Source organism: Oryzias latipes, chromosome 19 (genome assembly GCF_053564925.1).
Source record: "Oryzias latipes strain Hd-rR chromosome 19, Olatipes_Hd-rR_3.1".
Taxonomy (NCBI): Eukaryota; Metazoa; Chordata; class Actinopteri; order Beloniformes; family Adrianichthyidae; genus Oryzias; species Oryzias latipes.
Window position 1 is genome coordinate 25424921 of NC_136255.1, and position 25138 is coordinate 25450058.

The following is a 25138-nucleotide window of genomic DNA, read 5'->3' on the forward strand; positions in this document are numbered from 1 at the left end:
TGTTTCATCAGTTTGTCGTCTTTTTTCTCCCTCCTAAACAAAACAGAGGAGCATTACAGCGGCGGATCACATCGCTTTCTTTTTTTTTAACGCCGTCTTCCTCTTTTGTCATTTTAGAAATGGGGAAGACGGACGTTGTGAAAGTGAGAAAACAACGTTTTAAACACAAATTCAACGTTTTACTCAAATCCTAAAAAAAAGGAAACGTTGTTTTGTCAGAAGTTGACATGACCTCTGACCTCAACACTCGCAAAAACCTGAAATAATTGAAGTTTTTTTTATTGAGGATGAAAGACGAATGAAAAAATATTGTTTCTTTTTTTAATGTAGAGCAGAAAGATGTAAACAATAGCTTCACACAGAAGTCAAATAACAGCCATGAGTAGCTTTAAACGGCTTCCACGGCCCCCTTTGACCTACACCTACCCCCTTCAGGCTCCCCTTCTACCCCTGCCAGCCCGGTCAGAGCTGCACACAAATACAAAAAAAATACTTTTTTTTTTTTAAAATGGTGGCCTTCTGTTGGTTTTATCTCCATAGCAACCATTTCATTTTTTGGTCGCCTGGGGATGACGAACAAGTCAATGTCATTTTTAGAGGAATCTGCTAAAGTAAACTTCTTGATTTCCTTAGCAACAGAGGCTTTTTGTTAGCCACGCCCACATTCCTATTATTATCGTCTTTCATTCAGCTTAAAGGATTCGTGGAATAAATGTGCCGGCAACAGGGGAACGCCACTTTTGCGCCAACGGCGTTCATAATCCCAATGATGCTCGAGGAGTTAGGAGACGACATTTGTAGAAAGTACTAAAGGAGTTTTTATTTTTATTTTTTGAAGGTCAAAGGTCAGCAGAACTTGTGCTGTGGTTTTAGACTTTACCTTGACAAATGAGAGTGAAATTTCATGCTCGAACAAAAGTTTGTTTCATTTTACAGCTGATTTTTTTTTTTTTACCATTATGATCAATTTATTTAAAAAAAAATACAGATGTTAAAAAGATGAAAACCCACAAAAAATGACATAAAAAAGAATTCAAATCATTTTAAAAAAAACACATTTCAACAGATAAATAAAAGACACTTAAAGAAAAGATTATTTTTTTCTTCTGTGTTGAGTCTTTATGTCTTCCACTTCTTTCTCCATTAGATGATACTCCACTGTAGTTTCCGTCAGCTGGAAAAGAAATTCACTGTTTGTCATTAAATCCCTACATGTAAAGACGGAATTTTGTTATTTGTATGTACATTTCAAGGTCAAATCGATGCCTTTAGATGTACTTTTCCTGTGAAGAAATGACTAAAAACGTACCATGTCCAGCAGAACCTCAATCTTTAATTTCAAGAGATTGTTTTCCTCCTCCAGTTGGAGATTTTTCTTTTTGAGCCGCTGCATTTCCCTACTAGACGTGTTCCCAACGGACTCTAAAGAAAAATCAAATGTAAGATATTAATATTGGGATAAAGCAAACTAGTGAAGAAAAAACAAACATCTTTTGACTCTATTTTTGTTATGAAAACACTTCACTTTGCTAGGAATAAACAAAATTTTCTCTTTTCCTGATGTTTTTCTAAAATACTTGTCTTTTAAATCTATTTTCCTTGAGTGAGTATTGTAAACACCTTTTGCTTAAACAAAATATATTTCTATTTCTTTGACTGAACACAGTAAGCGATGCAGGAAATAGTCATAAAAACGAAACGAATGGAAGATTTTAATCCACAGAGAACACAAGTCAAGGATTTAAGACCTTGATTTGAACATAACCTGTTTATTGAAGTTAAATGTAAAGAAGATGCAACACAAACTGTGTGAGGAGTCACTACCTGTGATCCACTGTCCACCTTCAAACTTCCAGATTTGGCCTCCGATGTTGGCCTCGGGAGGTCCGTACTCTAAGCCCAGCTCTAGTTCTTTGGTCGAATGATCCAACTAAAACAGATGAAAAGGTCAAATAAACACCAGGATATGATGAAAGCTTCTCCCTTTTCTGCTCACTTCATCAGCCATCCTTCATAACCTTAACTATAATTACAAACACAGCCCTGTAATTAAAGTGAGGCTTTTCACTCACCGTGTGAAGGCTGGACATGGACGCAGATCTGCGGGAAAGAGTTTTCTTCGGACTGAACAAGTTTCCAAACAGCGGCATCTTCAGAGATCTTTTAAGGTCCTGCATAGGAGAGTCACAGCGATCCCAGTGTCTGTATAACGTCAGCTAACATTTGTTTATGGTTGCTAACGGCAGCAACTAAAGGGGGTTAAGCTAGCATGCTAATACATGATGCTAGCTGTCTAAAACAATCGTATCTGGTAGATTTTGTGATGATGTATTCATTTATTTTTTAACTTATAAGAGAATTTAGTAGTTTTTGTGTTACTTTGACCTTTCAGATAATATATTTACCTCCATATATTGTTTTTATTTAGAATCCGAGTGTACTGTGTTGATATTCGCTTGTTTTTAGCATGCTAACTACCTACTGCGCAAGTGCGAAGTTACCATTTGAAACTGTAAAATGTAAAACAAAACAAAAAGCTAAAAGTATTTTGTTTAAAAAAACAATAAATTAAAAAAATATATAAATGAAATTGTTGTGTTAAACGTTTGTTGATGTATGTAAAACAGGTGTAAACATTACAAAAGTAATATTGCTTTTGGGAAGATGAAACCCCCCTATTAATGTGAAAGTTGAATCGTCCCTGAAAGTTTGGCGAATCACCAAAATTCATTTTCTCTGCCGAAGTTTATTGCCGCTTCTCCAATTTGGGACATAATTTGAAGAACAAAAATATATATATATAAACATAACAAAGCAATAACAACCCATCTTCCTTTGTCCATATTCTTTTAATACTAATCTCGCTGCGATTGTCGACGCAGCCCCAGTGGCCTAATGGATAAGGCACTGGCCTCCTAAGCCAGGGATTGTGGGTTCGAGTCCCATCTGGGGTGGTTGTATATTTTTTCCCCCCCGCTAACCAGACTTTTTGGATGTGACAAGCATCAAAAACCAACATAAACGGATGCAGTTTTTCGGACTGGAAGCAGAGACAGCTCTGTGATTTAACAGCTTATATGGACTTTCAAAGAGTGAGTATCTGTATACTGCTGTGCACACTGACTGCATCGCTGCAACCCATGGATCTACCAAGGAAAAAGTGCTCTAAGCCTCAATCCCACCGTGAGTAATGCTCCTTTATGCTCCCATTACAAACCAATCTGTTGAGTTTTATTTAAATGTGTTGCATGGTGCCGTGATCTTTGCCATTCAGCAGTTTTCTTGTATTTTTGCAATATTTAATGTTAACATCTTTAGTAAAGTAAACATTTTTCATAGTTGTAAAATCCCCTCTGTAAGAATAAATCCGATTTTTTTTCCAAACAAAACATTATACCTCGGGTGTTTTATGATTACGTTTATTTTAATAGGAAATAACCCTGCAAAACAAACAAAATGCGATATTATAGAATATTTCATAGGAGGCATGTTACATAACGCTGTTATCTAACCTCAACCCTCTAACCCTGGTCATCCTCCTACAATGGTAGAGCTCCGAGAGGCCACCGTGCGTTGGGATGCTGCCCACAAAAGTGTAATCCTAACGGAGGGAGTGATGGAGACAGAGGGGGGGGCCTACGGCTACTTCAACGACACCCTGCTGCTCTCTGGATGGGGTGTGCTGGAGATCAGGGCAGGCTATGGAGCGGGTCCGCTGGATGATGAGACCACCTTCTTCCTGGCTGGATACCTGGAGGGCTACCTCACCGCTGGGTGAGGAAGAACGCTTTCAGAGCCAGCAAAAGGGAAAAAAGTTGTTTAACACGGCTAAAGCAGTTGTTGGAAGTTGAAAAATAATGTTTTCTTTAATCTGCTTTGGTCTTTTTGATTCTGCAGACAGATGATCAGTCATTACGCCAACATGTACCCTCAGCTGATAAAAGATGAACGAGTTTTAATCCCCCTGAAAACATTTTTGAGGTCCAGTTAATGTCATCAAAAGTAACAATACAAGTTGCTGTTATGTATTTTTTGTGATAATCTTCATTCTTTTGGGTCTTGAATGACCCTCAGCAAACAGGATGATTGGGCCAGAGAGCAGGTCAAACTGAGGAGAAACAGCGACCCCTTGTGGAGACACTTGGGACTGATCTTGGCCCAGCTGGATGGGCTCCACGCTGGAGCCGCACAGTGGGCCAAAAGCAAACACAGAGAGGTGTGTATTTGTGTCGAGGGGTTGTGACACGATCAGTTCATGAAATCCTGCTCCTTCCTTTCTGGCCCAGCCTCTGTCACCGTTTGCGGTCCAGTTCCTGAATGGTATCGGCGACCTCTTGGACCTCGTCCCAGCCCTGACGCCCCGTTTCAATGCCTCAGTGGCGGCTGGAGCCTTTAGGATGCCAGGAATGGGCCACTGCACCGCTCTCATAAAGGTTAGGCCAGATTGATTTGGCTCAGACTTTGACAGAGGCCTCATTGCTTTTTTTGTCCATTTCCTGTCCTAAAAACACTCACCCATGGAGGGAAGACCCAATTAACTTAAATATTTCCTCCCATAACTTGACATTCTTGGCCTGTTTTCAAATGCATATTTTACGGTACATTTTGTTGCTTTTAACTTGGGTTCCTAGAAAGGCGCTTAACAGATAAAATGTATTGTTATTATTATCATTATTATTATTAAGTCAAGTGTTTGAATTTTTCTCATTCCTGTTGCATTCATCAGAAAGTTCCAATAATGAAGAGCAAAGCTGAAGTGAATTATGGGAGAAAATTGTAGGAAAATCAACTTTTTGAATTTGGTTTATTTCAAGCTATCAAAAAAATAAAATAAACTTGAAAACAAAAGGAATATATATCTATACATAAATGTATAGTATCAAACTTTGTTTTGGTAATTACTTGGGATTTGATTAGGAAAAAAATAAAAAAGTGATAGAAGATAAAGACAAATATACCTCCACATCCACATAAATGATGCCGTTGTAATCATATTTGTGCTGATGCACAGAGTGGAGGACTCACTGAATCCATTACATACTAAGTTTATCAAATCAAGTTGGATGAATTGCTTGAAGGGAAACAAATGTGTTTAATCTCAACTCTATAGTGTTGACGTCTTTGATGAATGGCTCTGATCCTGGTTTCTGTCGTGGTCAAGGTGCTGCCGGGCTTTGAGAACCTGCTGTTGGGTCACTCCAGCTGGTACACGTACGCCGCCACCATGCGGATCTACAAACACTGGGACTTCCGGGTGTCCGACCCAAACGCCGCCACAGGAAAGATGTCCTTCAGCAGCTACCCGGGTATGGAGCCTTCGCTGGCTATAGATGCCGCTACATCCTCACAAAGAAATGATTTGAAACAGTTTTCCTTCCAACAAAGAAGCTGAAATCGAGTCCGAACTTAGATGTAAAGTTATACTTTTCTGTTTCCTTTCTCACTGTTTTAACCCTTGTGCTATCCTATGACCCCCCCCCCCCCCCCTTCCATTGACGTGTTCTCCCTACCATGACAAAGGTGGATAAAGGTGGAAAGATTTCATGTAATCCATGGACACCAGTGAAGATCACAAATCATTGAAGAAAAAAGGTTCAGAGCACTGTCTAGTGGGTCTAGATGACCCAACTCCCAACGTTAAAGTGCCTAGGATAACACAAGGGTTAAGGTCAATACGTTATATGCTAAAAAGGAATAAAAATATTCTATTTAGACTGTTATTTGAATTATAAGCTAAGACTAACTTTATTTTGAGTATTTTTGTCTTCTTGTAAATAAAATCTGTAGTTTATTCGTGTTATAAAATATAATAATACTGTAATGTTTTTATTTCTGTGGATCTTTAGGTTTTCACGAGGCTGCATTTTTTCTGTGTTGGACTTTAAATTGATTTATTTTCAGAAATCAAAACAAAAAATACAAATGAAGACAAACCAAAGAAACATACAAATCTATGGATAAATATATGAAACTTTGGAACAAATGTAAGGCAGAAGAAAACAGTATAAACATTCACATCTAAATGATCCCATTTAAGTTAATTTTAATATTTATGCCTATAGATACAATATGTGACGCAGTGAATCAAGAGTTTATTTATCCCTATTAGGCTTTACTTTACTTTTTTTTCCTTTCACATAGTTATAGTCACTTATCAAATTCACAAGTATGAATAATACGTCATGTGAACATGTCAGAAATCCAGAGTGAATCATTGAAATGTTTTAATTTAAACCGGATCCAGATTCTTATTTGTTGGTTTTAGTTAAAAGCCCCTGGAGACCATCAGTTCCAACCATCATTATGCATAAACATATTAAAAGGTAAAAGATTTTTCTGTTAAAGTGAGCATCTCAAAATACTAAAAAATGAATTGTTATATATAAAATATGCAAAGAAAAAACACCAAACCTTCGGGGGGGGGGGGGGGGGGGTTCTAATGTGGATGGGATTGGCTCCAGCAACTCTGCATACGAATGGATGGATGGATCCATGGAGGGAGGGATGGAGAACCGAGTAGATTCCTAGCAGACACTTGAAATGACACTTTGACCTCGTAGAAAGGTGTTTGGCTGCAGCGCCACACATCTGTGGGTTATTGTTATAACATCCTAACTACACTTTAAAATGACGCTCATTTGTCTTGAGTGTCAGGCTGAAAGCAGTTTTCATGTGGACAAACGATTAAGACGGTGAGTTTTACTGACTCCAAACGTCTAAGTCCATTTCTGGGATTCTGCATGTGGGAACAGGAATCTCACTGGTCCTTTCTTCTCTCGCCTGGTCCAAACACTTTTGGACCAGGCGAGTCCTCCTCTTACTCCTGTATGTTTTGCTTCTGGCCTCCGTCAGGCTCAGGCTTCCTCCCACTCCTCCTCTTCCTCCTCCAGGCTTCCTGATGTCCCTGGATGACTTCTACCTGCTGGGAAGCGGCCTGCTTATGACCCAGACCTCCATCGGCGTCTTCAACGCCTCCCTGTTCTCCGGGCTCAATCCTCACAGCCTGCTGGCCTGGCAGAGAGTCCGCCTGGCCAACAGTTTGGCGAAGGGCGGAGAGGAGTGGGCCGAGGTTTTCTCCAAACACAACTCAGGTTAGAGGCTGTGAAGTAAAACGGGGGGTGGGGGGGTGAACCTGCAACTTAATTAAAGAAGTCAAGTTGTTTCATTCTGGGTAAAGATTTTGGGGAGCCCGCATTAAGTGGTAGGGGGGTGTGGCCTTCCAAGAAGCTCACTCCTGACTGGTGAGTGTGGTTGCCATAGAAATGTTAACTCAGACCGTCTGGGACCAATCAGAGCTAACTGTCATCGTCTGGCGTTCACATCGGGAAAAAGTAGCGACTTCATGGAAGAAAACCGTTTTCTATGGGTGAAAATCACCGCTCCAGTCCTCAGATACAGTCAATGACTCAAGTCTTCTGTCTGCTGGTGTGTGCGCCCCCTGCTGGTCTGGAGGTCTGTGTGTTTCTGCATTCAGGTCTCGGGTATTTCCTACTCAGTGAACACAACTTCTTTGCTTTGGTCCACCGGCTTGCATAGATATTTTTAACCCTGTAATGCAAACACTCATCTCCATAAAGGACTCCAGTCAGGAGGTTCCTCAATTATGATTGAAATGCCCTCACAGCACACAAGATATAATTTTACCTCTCACAATTGATGGAAAGAATTGCTAAAAGTCATAAAAACAGAAACCCATCTTTCATCTCTGCACTTTTCTTTTTTCACTTTGCTGTCAGAAGTTTATTTGTGTTTTTTTCTTTTCTCAGTCCTTTTGAACACACGAAGTCTGAACAGTGAACGGTATCAACAATGACACCATGTCTGTTTTAGGTACATATAACAGCCAGTACATGGTGGTGGACTTGAGCAAAGTTTCTCTGCGTCGCAGCATCAGGAATGGCGCCCTGACCGTGGTGGAGCAGATCCCAGGAAGGGTGGTGTATTCAGACCAGACCCGAACTCTGCGCAGAGGTAAAGTTTCGTCCGTTCCCCTGCTATAACCAGCAGTGGTTTGGAGAAAAACACCTCTTCCTGCTTCGGCTTGATAGGTTACTGGCCCTCCTACAACATACCGTTCAACGCTGAGATCTACAACCTCAGCGGTTACGGCGTGATGTGGGACAGATACGGAGACGATTTCTCATACGATCTTTGTCCCCGAGCTAAAATCCTCCGCAGAGACCAGGCCAAAGTGTCCGACCTTAACTCCCTGAAATACATGATGAGATACAACAGTAAGGAACAAAGAAACAATCCAGACATCTGACAGAGAACTACGGCTCTTTTCAGGCAAAAACAGACTCGAAACCATTTTTTCCAGACTATAAGAGAGATCCTTACTCCAAGGGCCATCCGTGCAAAACCATCTGCTGCAGAAATGACCTGAGACCAAGGAGGTCACGACCGGGAGGCTGCTATGACACAAAGGTACATCCTGTTTGTTAGAAACATGTTTTCTCACTGACTATGGGGTTCCAATCGGACCAAAAATATTTTTTTCTGTCCACTGACTATGTCTTTGGTCAATTGTTTCTGTCTGTGGTTTACTGTCTGTGTCTATTGAGCAAGTTTATTTGCTTTTGTTTATGTCCCACTAACTAGCATATTAAGATTGTCTTTGCTTCTTTGGTAGTTGGTTAAGATTAAGATTAAGATCAACTTTTTTAATCCCTGTAGGGAAATTCAGTTGTAGTAGCAGCACCATAAAATAAAATATAATAAAATAAATATGAAATATACACAAAAGAAAAACTTTCTGTAGTTGCTTTGTGATGTTTTGGATTGTTTTACTCTTCTGCTGCTTACAACATGAGAAAATGACAGGACCAAACGACCATAGCAACGGTTACCAAGAGCTTTCCGGACAACTTTAGACAATGACAGGACCAAACGACCATAGCAACGGTTACCAAGGGATTTTCTGACAACTTTAGACAATGACAGGACCAAACGACCATAGCAACGGTTACCAAGGGCTTTCCTGACAACTTTAGAGAATGACAGGACCAAATGACCATAGCAACGGTTACCAAGGGCTTTCCTGACAACTTTAGACAATGACAGGACCAAACGACCATAGCAACGGTTACCAAGGGCTTTCCTGACAACTTTAGACAATGACAGGACCAAATGACCATAGACACAGTTACCAAGGGATTTTCTGACAACTTTAGACAATGACGGGACCAAATGACCATAGCAACGGTTACCAAGGGCTTTCTTGACAACTTTAGACAATGACAGGACCAAATGACCATAGACACAGTTACCAAGGGATTTTCTGACAACTTTAGACAATGACGGGACCAAATGACCATAGCAACAGTTACCAAGGGCTTTCCTGACAACTTTAGACAATGACAGGACCAAATGACCATAGACACAGTTACCAAGGGATTTTCTGACAACTTTAGACAATGACGGGACCAAATGACCATAGCAACGGTTACCAAGGGCTTTCTTGACAACTTTAGACAATGACAGGACCAAATGACCATAGACACAGTTACCAAGGGATTTTCTGACAACTTTAGACAATGACAGGACCAAATGACCATAGACACAGTTACCAAGGGCTTTCCTGACAACTTTAGAGAATGACAGGACCAAATTACCATAGCAACGGTTACCAAGGGATTTTCTGACAACTTTAGACAATGACAGGACCAAATGACCATAGCAACGGTTACCAAGGGCTTTCCTGACAACTTTAGAGAATGACAGGACCAAATTACCATAGCAACGGTTACCAAGGGATTTTCTGACAACTTTAGACAATGACAGGACCAAATGACCATAGCAACGGTTACCAAGGGCTTTCCTGACAACTTTAGAGAATGACAGGACCAAATGACCATAGCAACAGTTACCAAGGGATTTTCTGACAACTTTAGACAATGACAGGACCAAATGACCATAGCAACGGTTACCAAGGGATTTTCTGACAACTTTAGACAATGACAGGACCAAATGACCATAGCAACGGTTACCAAGGGCTTTCCTGACAACTTTAGACAATGACAGGACCAAATGACCATAGCAACGGTTACCAAGGGCTTTCCTGACGACTTTAAAAAACTACAGGTCCAAACTACCATAGCAACGGTCACCAAGGACCTTCCTGTTGACAGCAGCGGATGATGTAGGGAAACAATAAGATCAGACAATAGCAAAGACCAATGAAACTTTGAAACTCATCTAGGTAGCAGAAGAAGAATTAAAACAGGCAGAAATATCACAGTCGGCACTGTCGGCTTACTGTGGGATTTCCTCCCACAGTCCAAAAGCATGCTTCATAGGTTAATTGGTGATTCTAAAATTGTCCCTGGGTGTGAATGAGATTGTGTGGCCCTGCAACAGACTGGCAACCCATCCAAGGTGTACCCTGCCTTTGCCCAGCAGTAGCTGGGATAGGCTCCAGCAACCCTGTAACCCCAACAGGGATTCAGCAGGTTTGGAAGATGGATGAATGGATGAATGGCCAATGGTGAAGCTGTACTACTAAAGTCTCCATAATTAAGATTTATTTTAATCACAACATTTGTCAAAATTAACAATATTAATTTGTTACAGCAATAAACACACTTCTACCAGCAACCCAAATCTGTGAAGCTTCATGCTCATATCAGCATATTATACACAGATGGATCTGAATGGTTCTTTATTTCTGCCCCACGTTTAAGGTGACGGACTACCAGATGGCTCTCCAACTGGCTGCTGAGGCTATAAACGGCCCCACCACGCAGGGCGGGCTGCGTCCGTTCGCATGGCGGTCCTTCAACCTCACCGCTCACCAGGGTCTCCCGCACACGTACAATTTTTCCTTTGTCGCCATGAGGCCCACACTGATCCAACCCTGAGAACGTAAACACGGCATACATGAAGGCGGAGGGTATTCTAAGAAAAGGATTCAAAGCAGTTTCACTGCATTTGTAAAAGAGAAAATGTAATTACTCCTGATGTAAGGCAGAAAGTTGTTTTATCTTTAGTTTTGTTATGACTTGGCTATTTTAGGCTACTCCTCTGTTTGAAACTCTACTTCCTGAATTGGACAAATTATCCAAAACTTTCCAGTTTTGACTGATGATTTCAGGGAAACGCTGATCATTTGTTTCCTCTATGCAACATTTACTCAGGATTGCAGATGTGGCGTTACAAACAATTTCACATTTATTTAAAACATATTTGATGTATACTCCTAGTCTGTCTTTAAACAAACTAGAAAATTAATATTTTTTGGAGGTTATTTTTTAAAGGGTGATGTTGAGACATTCAAGTATTTTTTTTTCTTCTGTATTTTAAAATGTTTAGACTAGTAAAAATCTGTTCAGTGTCAAATTGGGACTTTGTCTGAAGAAGAAAAAAAAGAATCAACAGAACAAAATCTGATGTCAAACTTTTTTCCCCGCCTGAATTCATTCATGAAATCAGAAATGGATTTGACAATGAATGAGTTTTGCCTCTTATTTTGAAAGGCGCAAACTCTTACTTTGAAAACCTGTTGGGGTTGAAGGCGGAGCCTGCTGGTGGGTTGAAGGAGGGAAAACACGCTCCTCATCAGCGGCGGAACGCACGCGCTCGTCCCTCCTCCCCGTAGGTTCGGCGGTTCGGTATTGATGGCAACGACCGCGAACGAGCAGCGGGAAGCGGCGGACGTGGCGGAACCGCAGCGCGGCTGCCCGCGGCTCAACAGCAACAACAACAATAACAACAACAACAAAGACAGCGAGGCGGGAGGAGAGAGCACGAGCTCCGCCGGCGCCAGCGCCACGGCCGAGTCCGGCGGGGCCGGGACGGCGCCGCACAACAACGGCTCCTCGGCGGGGAGCAACGGGAAGTGGGTCCGGCTGAACGTCGGCGGAACCGTGTTCCTCACGACGCGGCAGACGCTCCTGAAGGAGCAGACCTCCTTCCTGTACCGGCTGTGCCAGCAGCAGGACCTGCACTCGGACACGGTGAGCCAGCGGGAAAACAAACAAACAAACAAAAACCCTACTTCCGTTAGAAACACCTGGGTGACCTTCTGCTTGTCCTGAAGGCCACGCCTCCACTGATTTCTGAAGCCTAATTAGTCAATCACGTGACCAAAATCCCCTTTAAATCCATTGAATTATCCGTCATTTGTGCTTTTTCCTCTAAAAATTTAATAATAGTCCTTAAAGTCACAAAAATATTTGCTTTTATTGATGATATCTGATCAATTGTGATGTATTGAACTGTTGCCTTCAAAGACCGTCCGGTGTTTTGAGCCTCCCGCGGAGCATCACTTGGTGGTGGTGGTGGTGGTGGAGCGGCTGCCATCAGATGCGTGAGCACGTGCTGCCTCTGCAGCAGTGCTGCTCAGTGGGAAGCTGCAAAGCTGCCAGGCTTTGGGATGGAGCAGAGGGGAAGACTAAAGTGTCTGCCTGCAAGCGAACGCACCGCGGGGCCTGAAAACACTTATAAATGATGCAAATGTGTGTTTTTTTTAAAGTCATGTGGGTAACAGAGGGGAAGGTTATTCAAAACAAACAAACGAGTTGGTCTTTCATTTAAAGTGTACAAATCTTATTTTCTTTGGTGTTCTTTTTTTTTAAATATTTTAGACGCAAAAATGCTTTTATTCGTCCGGTGACATGAGAAACTAGTGATCAAATGAAGTCATTTGACCTTCAGTAAATCAATGAAGATCCCAAACCGGCAGCAACAGGACACTCTGGAGGTTCTCATGGGTGTAAAGCTGCTGCTGAGCGGCTGAATAATTAGATTTTCAGCTTGACTGCATCAGAGCGACTACAAGATTAGGTGTAGAATTAGATTTGATCTGTTTTGCCTTCTCAGTCAGTGAATGCATCACGCTGCACCAGGACGCGTTCAGGTTCCATGTGGAACATTTCCCGGAGTTTGTAGGCCGTCTGATGTAAATCATCTGTAGTTCCTGCTGGGGAGAGAAAGAGCAGCAAGCAGTTGACTCCACTGAGCGTGCTCAGTAGGAGGAGACTAACCCGACAAAGCTCGCTCACAGACACGTCCAATATGGCGCCTCGTTGTTGTAATTATCGCCAAACGGATCATTTGCTTGATCCAGTCAGGAAGTTTTATAATCCTTTAAAGCCAATTTTTGTGACATTTTCAGCTGCGATGCATTCAGGCCGTCAAAAAAAGTCGTAAAGTTATGGCAATAAAGTCATAATTTTACAAGAAAGAGCTAGAATCTCCTTTTTTGTGAAACCAGCTCTGAAGTAATCACTTACAATGGGTTCAACGACCTTTTCCTGTTGCTTAGATTTTTCTAAGTACACAGACGTTTGCCTCTGAAAGTTGTTACTTTAGTCTCTTAGATTCTCAACTTATGACTTATGTGATTATAACTTTATTATTGTGAAATATTGACTCTTTTACTCATAATTTTTTTTTTAATGATAATTCAACAATTCAACAAGATTATTCTTGTAAAATTACGACTTTCTTCTAATAATTTTTCAATATTATTTTCGTAAAATTATGACTTTTTCTCATAATTTTACATCTTTATTTGTGTAATTTTGCACGTTTAGTCTCTTAAAATGACAGCTTTATTCCTATGACTCCGTTGTCAAAAGCACAAATCCAGCTGGATGCTTCTGCTTATCTCCCTCCCGGTATTTAAAGTTAAATTAGCTGATGTTGGCGTTAAAACGGCTGGTTTTAAGTCATTTCCTGTGACCACAGTTACGGCGCCGCGGCCCGATGACAGGGATTTGGCCTTTAACCGAGTCACTGAAGCTGCTTCCTCTCCGTGGGACAGAAATATCTAACTTGTGTCGTCCACGACGGACGTCACGGTCAGGATGCGGTCGGTCTTCTTTCAGGGACGTCAGATCAGTCGCAGCAGAATTTCATTTTCCTGCTGAACTAGAGCACCACGGCAGGCCGGTTCTCCTCTGCTGTGCGGTCAGCCGTACGACCCGTTGGAGCCCAAACCTCCAGCCGTGCTCTCCTCTCCCTGGTTTATTTCTGCTGGCGTGTTCTGGAAGAGGCTCTGAACCCTCCAGTGACTGAGGCGGTTGCGTAGCAGCCTGAGTCAGTGTTTAGTGTTTGCGCAGAAAGACAAAGTGGACTAAATATAGAGGCACCAGAAAAAGAGCCGTTTCACGTTAGCATGAGAGCTTCAGCGCCGGTTCCCAAACATTCCTCCCAGTCTTTCCGTTCGGATCGTCCAGCTCGGTTCCACGTTCCTGATGACCCGTTGAAGTAAAGAACATGGTCAAACAAAAGCACGGCTTCACTGCCTGCCAGTGAAAGTGGGAAACTAGAGGGAACATGCTGTCTGTTCTTGCTTCTAGCTAAATGGGTCATATTGCACCATCAGCTGATGAGCAACATTTCTCCTCTAAAAACAGAGAGGCTGCTGGGATTTCCATGACTTAAAGAAAAGAGCAATTCGCTGAAGTTCTGCTAAAAGCTACAAATCTACTACTAAACTCACAAAGTCCTCTGACCGGACTAAACCATCGACTGTCTCTGAGAACCTGATCAAGGGGGGGTGATGGCACCCATTTACGTCCTGCTCCAATCAAAGGGAAATCAATTCAGTCGCCATTTAGGCGCGACACGGACGCCGCCATGTTGGAGCCAGGCGGCGTCAGTACACTGCAAAAAGGGAACCAAAGAACGTTTTTAAAAAAAAAAGACCCTCACGTCGAGATAAAATGACTTATTTTCTGTCTTGCAAGAAAAATAATCTCGAGAATTTTCTTTATCAAAAAAGAAAACTTTGAGGAAACTCGTCTTAGTGACTAGAATTTTGTTTCTTATAAGCGTTTCTAATCCGACTTTTCTTACGCCATCGGCAGATTTACTGACCTTATGTAAGGAAAGAGGCCTGCTTCAGCAGCGTAAGCAGTGATTGGCCCGAGTCGGTCTGAGTCGACGTTTCTATGGCAACCACTCTCACCAGTCAGTTCGGAGTCTTGAAGGTAGGACGTGGGGCTCCGCCTACTTTGGTCAATTGGTCATTGTATAACTTGAATGACTTAAATTACAGAAAAAATATGTAAAAAAAAGAATTGGCAAGAATATTTTAAAGACCCATTTCGATTAAAAATGGTGTTTTTAACCGGTTCTTGTGGTATTTTACTGATGATGGAGAATATCTATCTATATAAAGATAGTTGGGCCAAAAATTACATTTCTGCGTATTTCTTTATTCAAATCGTTTTGAACCAGGAGCAGCTGAAAAGATGCCGTTTAAAAAGCTCCTAGGTGTAACGCAGAAGCTACTACGGCAAGCCAAAGACTCTCTAATCTATTCTGATGCATCCACCTATAGGCAAATAGATCCATGAATGTCTTTGTTTTCCTGGTCTGAGCTGGAATCTGGATCAGAACTGGACGGCTGGATTATAGCTCCAATAGTTCTGTTGCACCGCTAATGCTAGGTTGAGGCTGTGGGGCGCTGTAAGCTAGTGGTAGAGAGCGTTAAACAGATTAATGATGATTTATGCCGTGCCCCCACAACTCAGAGGTAAATCTCCAATGAACTCCTGCCGCTCTGCAGAAACTATGTCCTAGAAAATGACAGATTTTTGTGTTTTGGCTAAAAACAGCATCGTTATAAACAAATGACCACTTTAAAAAATGGACCTGAAGATGATCGGAGTGGGACTTGGGCTTCTTGAAGCCCGCTGGTGGTATTTCCTATTTCCAGGAGGGAGGGGTCACTGGGACAGTCATCGGTTTTGCCCCACTCTGCCCCCGGCCCCCGCAGGGGTTGTTTACTACACCGCTGCATCACCTCCTCCACCCAAGTGTTTTCAAGCCCTCCTCGTTCAGACGCTCTGCGGATGCTGCTGTAATCAGATTACCTCGCCTCAGATGCCAGACTCCCCACTGTCCACTCCCCAAATTACCCCCACCCCATCTGAAGCCAATAACACGATGTGTCTGGAGAACAGGAGGTGCAGCAGCGGGCCGTCTGCGTACAGATTAGATTCTGTCATTTGAACAGAAAGGCTGTTAGAGTTCTCATTATGCAAGAGCCGACTCGGTCACATGCTCCGGCTTGACTGTGGGGGGGGGGGTTCATCTGTGTGGAAATGTCTGCCGAGAAATGCTGGCAGCGGCCGGAGCTCCTCCTGGAAGGAAAGGAGACGCTGCCAGACTTTGACGTGGAAGTTGTGTGAACATGTCTCCAGCGGACGGTAGAAGTCAGAGTTTCTGTTTCTACCGTTTGGTCTTATGGCTGCACGTCCTGACCGAGGGGGTCAAACCAGCGTCGCATTAAAGGGAACCAGACTAGAAATTGGAAAAAGAAAAAAGAAAAAATTTCAGTTTTAAAGTTGAAAGAAAATGTAAATATTTTTAAATAACTATAACCCTAAAACTTTAAGAATATTTTTCATCATTCATGAAAAAAACGCAGAGTGCCTTCACAAAAAATGCGAATAGCACATTAATAAAAAAACGCGTTCATAGTAAAACGCAGATCGCGCGTTTATAAAAAAACGTGTACATAAAAAACCCTTTTAAAAAATATACGCAGATAACGTGTTAGAAAAAATAAAAAATGCGACTAGCGCGTTTATAGAAAAAAGCATTCAAAATAAAACGCACTATTCGCGTTCATAAAAAAACGCGAAAGCAAAAGTCTGTATGTGCGCATTTCGGGTTTCTGCGCCCAAAACTCTTGTGCTCACGCATTGTGTTCAACACAATTTTTTAAAAGTTCTCTTTCCAGGCTCTATGTACAAAACCTGCAGTTGAACTTTGACCAATCAGGGACTGGGATTATTGGAAGAGCCCTTTTACAAAACAGAGAAGTAGCAATTGTTTGAAAATCAATCATAAAGGAAATTAAATTAAAAGTTGTAGTTTGCGCCCAACCGGAAGTATACGGCAGCAAGATTTGCATCGGTTCGACATTTCACACCAAGCCCCTCCTACCTGTGAGTGCGTGGGCTGGTATGGGGTGGCAACAGTCCAGTGTGAACACCAGATGCTAAAAGTGCGTTAAAAAACCCACGTTCAGCGCGTCCTTGAACGTGTCATGCTTGCCTAGTGTGAACGAAGCATAGAAGCTCCAATTTAAACCTCAGAGAAAAAAAAAATCACACTTCTGTTCAGATCCACACTTTAAACACAAATATTTGTATTAAGAATTAAAGCAATTAGGATCAATATTTTCAAAGTAAATATATATTCTACAATAGTATTTTAAATGTTTTTCTTAAAACACAAACATCTTTTCAGTTTTCTTCTTCCAGCTGCTCATTGGGACATGTGTTTAGTATAGACCTATAGCATGAGCATATTATGGGATGTATGCATTGTCACGTAGATCCCCACCATCAGTTTTAATAAAATATTGAAGCTGTGAAGGTCTAAACAGAAACCGTTTTGGACAGAAACGGGGACAGCAGCTGCAGCTCAACCGGTGTGCGGGATGCCAGACGACGGCGCTTTTCAGCCGTTGTGCAGCCACCAGGGTCCTGCAGGCTGCAGCCGTCAGCGGTCAAAGGGTTTCTGAGGAGCTCAGCGGGTTTGAAGATGCTGACGCAGCAGTTTCAGTTCTGAAGACTAGAACAGACCAGAAAGATTTGCTCTCTGAAAATGGCGTTCCGTGAACTTCAGGAAGAAACTTATTCCTGTTTTAAGCCAAAGCTCTATAAAAAGTACGCCCTCTAAAATTACCTTTAATTAAACTTTTAAGAAAACTGTCACATTTAATAAAAATGTTAAGCATTTTCAGATGAGATGTACTTTATTTTATTTTTTATTTTTTGGAAAAACAAGAAAACCAACCAAAAAGTAATTACTATATAATAATGACATATTTTACAGCAATAAGTCATTTAAATGTCATTTTTTTCTTCAAAGAACTTCACTCTTCTTCAAATTAAAACATCTGGTTTGTATTTTTCATTTAAAAATTCATGTAAAAAAATCACATTTGATAATAATATTTAACATTTTAGAAAGGAGATTGTGTGTAAAAACAAGAAAACCAATCAAAAAATTAAAATATAACAGGTTTTCCTGCAAAAACTAAATAATATGTGGGTTTATCTTTGAAGAACTTCAAATCTAGTGTCTCTTCCTAATTTATACATTCAATTTTGATGTCACAGTAGATGATAATAACAATAATCAACACAGAAAAAACAGATGAAAATGTAATTCTATATTTGAAGAGCGTCTCACATAAAGCAGATGGTTGTAGATCTTTTTGTTTGAAATGAGATGACGGTTATCAGGATCGTGCTCGCGCCGCCATCCCCACCCATCCTGCCGCTTTCCCCATCCGGGATCATTTCCCGCCTTTGGTTTTGGATTTCTAGCCTCTAAATTCTCTGCTGCCTCTGGTTCTGGTTGGTTCTCGCCTTCCCTTCGCCGCGTTCCTCCGCCGCTCCGTCTGAACCCACGTGTGCGTTTGCAGCTCTTCTCTCAGTCACCACTTTGCTACCGAGAAGCTGACAGGAGGCGTGAAAATGGCGCCGACCGCCCGTCAGCGGAACAGTCCAGGTTGCTGCCTGCGGTTGGCTGATAAGCGCTGATAGAAGCAGAACATTTGAAAGCTTTTCTTCTCACTGAGCCTCAGAAATGTTGCAGCAATTTAAACCATGAAATCTTCTGACGTACAGGACCGGGCCGGCGCCGCCCACCATCCTCCAGTCTGAGGAGCAGAAGTGGTTTCGTGGGATATTTTCAGAGCTGACGATTTTGGTGAAATGATGTTTGAGGGGAGTCGTTGAATTTTATGCCTTAAATTCTTCATGTTTAAATAAAAGCAGACCTAAAAGTCCAAAGCAGTGTTGTGACAGTTTTGCACCTGAAGGATCAGTAAATCCGTCTCTTTTTCCGACGCCGTTAGTCGTCTGGATTAGGACAAAAGCTGCTGGTTCAAACCCCGTAAAGAAGCAGAATCTGCTGAAGGTGTTCAAATGTTTTCACCTCGCTGCTTAAGTTACAGCTAAAATAAATGGAGAACAGCAGCGATTTATTTATTTAGATAATAGTAATAATAATAAATCTTAATTTGTTAGGCGCCTTATTAGGAACCCAAGGTCATGGTACATAATAGTGAAAATTAAAAGCATTAAAAATCAATAAAATGTACATTTTAAAACCGGCCATGAATATCAAGTTATTGAGGGAAATATGCAAGTTGGAAAAGGTGTTTTTAGTTTCTTGGTGATGGATGATGGAAAGTGGGGGCGGGCTTACTCTGCACCAACGGTCCCGCCCACAACTCAGAGGTGAATTTCTAATGAACTGCCGCTCTGCAGATACGGTGCTAGAAAACGGCGCCGGCTTTTTGGCTAAGTAGGCGAGACAGATTTCTACCTCCCCACATCCTGAGTACAAGGAGCCCCTTAGCGCTGTTCACGTGACACGTGCGCGCTCCTCGCAGCAGCCTGGAAATTGAGACAGTCGGGGTGTAGTCTGTGTGCACGCCGTACAGGCGCTTTCGGATCACGTGCACACCCCCCGTGTGTGCTGCATTAGCATGCGGTCATTGAGGAGCGTGTCGGTTCTCCTTGGAACGTTCCATTTTTGAGGACGTCCCTTAAAGTGCCACACGAAGGCGCATGCGACCAAAAATCCCAATGTAGTCTCACGAGGATTTCAAGCATTTAACAGTCGTAGCTTTAGCTCCAGTGTTGACATTCTTCCGACTGCCGTGAGTCTTCAACCGTTGACTAAATTAACGTAACTCCAGTGGATTCTACTGGATCAGCTGATTCCTGTTAATCACGTAAAGATTTTTTACAGTGAGTCAAAGTTGGTTATCGGGGCGTCACCTCAGGTGTTCTAGCGTTACCACATTTACCCATTTATGCCACAAAGTGGCTCCAGCAGAGGTTTCCTGGTGAGGTCGGTCTAAAGGCGGGTTGGTGCTGAAAGCGGCGTGCAGCGGCGTCGGTGAGGAGAGGATCATCTGCCCTCCATCCAGCCGGTGCAGCAGATGCCGTGCTTTCATGCTCCTGCAGGACGTTTTACCCTCAAACGGCTGACGTGCTGCTGCGTTCCTTCCTCAGGACGAGACCGGGGCCTATGTGATTGACAGGGACCCCACCTACTTTGGCCCCATCCTCAACTACCTGCGACACGGGAAGCTGGTCTACAACAAGGAGCTGGCGGAGGAAGGTAATCTCGCTCCGAACACGGTCGTCATCATCAGAGGTGAAGGATGGCTGACCTCTGGGTTTTCCCTCCATTCCAGGAGTCCTGGAGGAGGCGGAGTTTTACAACATCGCCCCCCTGATCAAACTGATCAAGGAGCGGATCACGGAGAGGGACTCCAAAGCCACACAGGTAATTAATCCCAGTGAAAGTAGAAGCGTCTATTCCTCTCTTACATAATCTCCTCACAGCATTCTGCTCTGACAGACCCCCCCCCCCACCCCCCAGCCATGAACATTATGGACTCTGTGAGCAAAAGCTACTTTATAAAGAGAAGCTTCCAGCGCCTTCCAGTCTCTTTGTGTCTGATTCTGAACTTTTACTCTGAAATGTGGCGCCGCAGTGAGCTCATGCTTTTGCTCGGTTTCAGTGCTGTTATGAAATGTGGGCTTAAAATAGTTCTGCAGCCGCGTTTCTGTTCCGTCGCTCACGCCTCCCTGTGCTCCTCCTCCCAGCAGGTGCCCCCCAAGCACGTCTACAGGGTTCTGCAGTGCCAGGAGGAGGAGCTGACCCAGATGGTCTCCACCATGTCCGACGGCTGGAAGTTTGAGCAGGTCAGCGTGCGCGCCTGCAGAAAGCCCCGCACCGGACTGCTCTGGACTGTGGGTTGGACTCACGCTGCTGCTGACCCCCCCCTCCCCATACCTGACCTGCCCCCCACCCCCTGCACCTTCATTTAAACAGATCATCTCCAGGTTAAAGTCGTCAGTTTACCTCTGGAAATGTTTTTACTTTGAAAAATACTTTTTAAAAAAAAGAAGCTTCAAATGTAAAAAATTCCACATGAAACCTGCAGATTATTCTTTGTTAGATCCTAAAACAAGAGTGAAAATCAGATTATCAACATCATTATTATGCCCTTTAAGGTTAACCAAATTATTTTTCTTTAAATGACCGCAGTCAAAAAATGTATTAAACAGCAACTAAACGGTTAAAATGATTAAGTACAATAGTACAAATAAGTGACATAATAAAATAACCCTGATAAAAGCAGAAACAAAATAGAACAGAGCAGCAGAGCAGAAACAAACGCTGTTTTAAAAACCTGGCCATAAAAACGGAATTAAAGATATTTTCATAGACCTTCGTCTTTCAAAGTTGAGCCAGGAGACCCAGACCCACCATAGACGGGTCGTAGGAGACCCAGACCCACCATTATGTAAAGCGACGTTAACGCCGGGCCGGGTGTGAACGTATCTTTACCCATAATCCAGGTGAAACCATGACTCTGCATTGATCTGCTGAGTCATGCTAGAAACAGGTCAGGTGTTTGCTGATCTTAAAATTTAGTTTCTTCAATCGTCTAATTGTTTTGTAGGTCAATAGTCCCACTGACCCCGCCTTTCCTGCCGCTTCAGCGCCCTGCTCCTCTGCATGCGCCGCCGTTTTCCTGCAGACGCCGACTCGCAGCCGTTTCACACGGCGGCCTGGAGTCCACACCTGCCCCCCCAACCCCCTCTGCATGAGCACAGAAGTCGCTTGGGTCTCTGCTCTGTCAGCAACGTTCTTCCTTTTCTGCTGGTCGGTCCTCGCTGACGCCGCCTCTTTTCCCGCCATCCAGATGGTGAACATCGGCTCGTCTTACAGCTACGGCACGGAAGACCAGGCGGAGTTCCTGTGCGTGGTTTCCAAGGAGCTCCACACGCCGGGATCCGGCCTCGGTACGGAGCAGAGCCACAAGACCAAGGTAAAGCCCGCCGTTTCCTCCGGCCCCTCCCCCCGTTTCTCGCGTCGTTGATGGGGAAGTGCGAGCAGAACCACCAGGACCTCCAAATGTCATCCACACGCGCTCGCCATGGACACGCGTGACGCCCATCAACTCATCTTTGCTTTCTGTCCCGCTCCTTCTTTCTTCCCTTTCCTTTGTCCAAACCCCCCCCACCCCACTACATCCTTCATGCCAAATGAAGCCGGCTGAGATGCAGGAGGAGGAAGCAGCAAAGGAGGAGGAGGAGGAGGAGGAGGGAGGGAGAGAAACTACACCAAATGAATGGCTTAGAGAATGAGGGAGTCAGGATTCTTTGTTCCAAAGAAAGGTGGGAATGGGTGAGGACACGTGCACAGCAGGTAGTGGCTAGATGTGCTGGATGTTAGTGTGTGTGCGTGCATGTTTCGACCTCTGAACTCTGTAACGGAGAAACTGGCGCCCTCGGGTGACCTGGGCCCCGCCGCCTCGTTTTAGTGAAGCAGCTTGAGATGAAGCGCCTCCGTGAGGACTTTGGTCCCCGTGGAGACGAGTCCGTCGGAGGAACAGCCGACGTTTCAAAACACATCAAAGTCTGCCAGGAAGAGATGTTTGAGTCCTTCCACTCCTGTCAGCCTCTGAGATATTAGAAACGCGTTCCCAGTAGACTGTTGGTGTGGAGTAAGCCCCGCCCCGTTTCCCGTCATCCCTGAACGTCGTGGATCTATTTGTCTGCAGGTGGATGCAGCAGCGGCTTGTGACTCCGCCCAGTGGATTTTCTATGTCACAAATACAATCTTTTGTCATTTTTTAGTCTGCTCCTGATTCACAACGATTTGAATGAAGAAATATAATAAAATACAATTTTGAGCAAAAAAACATCATTCTTATCAGAGTGGGTTTTAATTAAACAATTTTTTTTCTACAAGCTCAGGTGAGTTCATCACCTGTAGAGAAGATGTCTGTCCGCTTCCCAAAGGTGTTGGAGAATCCAGCAGACAACCGGAAAGACCTTCAGGAGTCTCCTAAACACTGTGAATTCATCCCGGATTGTAATCAGATTAAGATTAGCGATCGATGCCGTCTGTGGAGGGAATCTGGTGCCGAAATGAGGCGCCAAAGCAAACGAAATGCAAGTGAAATGCAGAAATGAGACATGAGGTCAGGAGCACGCCATCATCTCTGTGGCTCCGCCCTTTGATGTGAAATCGCCCTGTTGAGCAGCGGTAGCCCCCCCCTCCAGTCTGTGCATACATTGTCATGTTTAATGAGGAACAGTGGCGCCCCGTTGGGCTTCCGGTCATTCTGTCCGTCATTGGCTCTCATCCCGTTTCCATCCTCAGCATCAGCATCGCCTCAGCTCCTGTGGGGCCGTCTCTAACTCTTCTGTGTTTTTATTAACAGCTCTTCCAGATCCACGGTGCCGCTCGGATGTAGAGATGTCGGTTTTGGCTCATCTGAGCGGGACAGACGGACTCGTGGATCATCTCTGATCTGCAGCCCCCCCACAAAACCAAATTCAGTTTCCAAAACGATCCGGTTTATCCGAAGGGGACGGTTTTCCCGCTCCCCCCCTCTTCAGGAGCAGCAGGGCTGGAAGCGGGCCGTCACTTCCAACAGGAAGTCCCATCACCTTTCCAGATTCATCCGACTTTACCGACGTTTCTGATCAGAAAACAGCAGAAATATGAAAATAGGTTCACACCTAAACGTATCTGAATCCTGTGATCGGCTTCAAACCAGATTAGTTCCATACATGAAAACAGAGGACTAAATCCGTCCAGTCTGAGGTTTGTTTAACATGTCAAGTCATTGAAGGTCAAGTCGGCTGGTTTGACGTCACGTTTATCTAAACATCCAAAACTTTATTCTAACTTTATGCTTGGATTAGATTTGTCCAATTTACCTTCCAAGTTTCATTTTCTTTCCTGTTACAAGCAAAGGTGGAAGTTTTACTGCAGAAACAAGCTCTTGATGAGTTTAGATTCATCTTTTCCTGCTGCCTGCTTCATAGACTTTTTGTTATTTATCTTTTCCTGCAAGTTTAATCTACCAAAAATCCATAAAAGCAGCAAAAAGCTTTATTTTTGTTTCAGAACTAAAAGTCTGATGGTAGTTTAACTCTGAGGTTTTCTAAATCCATTGCAGGGTGTTTGATTCAAAGACATAATTCTGTAAATAGGACTTTAGACTAGACTGTGCCTGAGAATATTTCCGGTTCAACTTAGTAAGTGATCGTCTGCGTTTAGGCGCTGGGCAAGAAAACCATCACCTTTAGCTGGAAATACAGACAATCAGAACTTTAGATTGAAGCTGTTTTTGTATTTTAGTCTGAGGAAAGCAGTGAGGTGGAGTTTATCATACTGAAGTGATTGTGTTTGTGTGTTTTGTTGATTTGTAGCAATAATTAGAGAGTTGTCATGATCCTCATGGCGTGTTGGATTATGGGAAGGTCGGGTGGAGACGTCAGCAGAACCCATGCCGGCTGGTCTTCTCAGCTCTTTCCTCTCGGATCATTCAGTGCCTTGAGTTCAAGCAGACGCTCACAGGCGTGCTTTCCCTTCAAAATAAAAGTCTCTTTGAGAGCTGAGGCTTGTTGGTCTTTTTTTCTCCTCAGTGTTCAAACAGACAGAAATGAGCGGGAAAACGGCTGCATGTTTCAGACGAGCTTTTGTAGAAAATTGCATTTTTTTTAAATTACATTTTTATGTATGTTTGTTTTTTATTTTTTTTTATTTTCAATGTTTCTGAGAAAAAAAACACTATAGGGGGGGGGGGGGGGGTCATCTTTCTGTGAATTCAGCATTTTCTACAGATCTGTTTAAATAATAATCCACTATTTGTGGAATATTGTTTAAAATCTTTTTTTTTTTAATCAGGATGTTTTTAATTAATTTTCCTGCCAGATTCCAATGTTTGTTGGAAACTTTCTTGTACTTCTTGACGTGTTTGTGTCGTACATGAACTTTAGCTGTGCAGCTTCATCGGCAGAAACACTTTTATTGTTTTATTGATGATCATGTTGTGAATGATGGGCTGCATCTCCTCCACCCACAGAGCCTCAACGTACCTCATCTGTAAACCATGGGACACATGAATTGTAAAAGACCTTCCGGCTGCTTTTATTTCTCCAGGGTCGTGCGACGCCTCTGAGGTCACACGCCGCCACTTTTTATTTATTTTTCTGTCGCTTTTCGTCACTGCTGTAATCAGATTAAACTTTTGTTTAGGATGCGTGTCTCCGTCTGGATTTGTTTTCCTGTTTATGTTGAACTTGTGTCTCTGTTCCTTGAAATCAGTTGTCACAGATAA

The 25138-nt window shown here is 43.1% G+C and overlaps 3 protein-coding genes, 1 long non-coding RNA gene and 1 other non-coding gene across 22 annotated transcripts; 3 read left to right on the forward strand and 2 right to left on the reverse strand.

Annotated features, from left to right (window-relative positions):
* Positions 1–794: 794 nt before the first annotated feature.
* On the reverse strand, positions 795–2524 carry cby1 (chibby 1, beta catenin antagonist). Its single transcript, XM_004080120.5, has 5 exons — positions 2406–2524; positions 2073–2171; positions 1825–1930; positions 1310–1422; positions 795–1174 (listed from the first exon to the last, which is right to left on the reverse strand). Exons 1-5 carry the CDS (start codon positions 2409–2411, stop codon positions 1094–1096), a joined length of 405 nt encoding a protein of 134 aa, XP_004080168.1. The 5' UTR covers positions 2412–2524; the 3' UTR covers positions 795–1093.
* A 357-nt stretch (positions 2525–2881) lies between these two features.
* Positions 2882–2954, forward strand: trnar-ccu (transfer RNA arginine (anticodon CCU)). The gene has a single exon. It is a non-coding gene; the product is annotated as a tRNA-Arg (tRNA).
* plbd1b (phospholipase B domain containing 1b) lies at positions 2936–11337 on the forward strand. Its single transcript, XM_020712366.2, has 11 exons — positions 2936–3183; positions 3552–3774; positions 3898–3981; positions 4075–4216; positions 4287–4433; positions 5162–5306; positions 6891–7091; positions 7831–7971; positions 8049–8234; positions 8321–8427; positions 10683–11337. The coding sequence occupies exons 1-11, from the start codon at positions 3078–3080 to the stop codon at positions 10857–10859; spliced, it is 1659 nt and encodes a 552-aa protein (XP_020568025.1). The 5' UTR covers positions 2936–3077; the 3' UTR covers positions 10860–11337.
* LOC144987862 (uncharacterized) lies at positions 8078–12134 on the reverse strand. 2 transcript variants are annotated; one of them, XR_013651534.1, is made up of 3 exons: positions 11996–12134; positions 8341–8414; positions 8078–8209 (listed from the first exon to the last, which is right to left on the reverse strand). It is a non-coding gene; the product is annotated as an uncharacterized LOC144987862 (long non-coding RNA). The 2 variants fall into 2 exon arrangements; XR_013651535.1 differs by lacking the exon at positions 11996–12134 and adding an exon at positions 11489–11627.
* Positions 11499–25058, forward strand: kctd17 (potassium channel tetramerization domain containing 17). 17 transcript variants are annotated; one of them, XM_078937524.1, is made up of 9 exons: positions 11542–11954; positions 14814–14936; positions 19998–20106; positions 20183–20274; positions 20601–20744; positions 21461–21625; positions 21704–21829; positions 22053–22178; positions 23231–25058. In XM_078937524.1, exons 2-8 carry the CDS (start codon positions 14898–14900, stop codon positions 22146–22148), a joined length of 771 nt encoding a protein of 256 aa, XP_078793650.1. In that variant the 5' UTR covers positions 11542–11954; positions 14814–14897; the 3' UTR covers positions 22149–22178; positions 23231–25058. The 17 variants fall into 17 exon arrangements, with proteins under 17 accessions (XP_078793639.1, XP_078793641.1, XP_078793638.1 ...); XM_078937523.1 differs by having other exon boundaries at positions 11807–11954; positions 20598–20744; XM_078937513.1 differs by lacking the exon at positions 14814–14936 and having other exon boundaries at positions 11499–11954.
* The last annotated feature ends 80 nt before the right edge of the window (positions 25059–25138 follow it).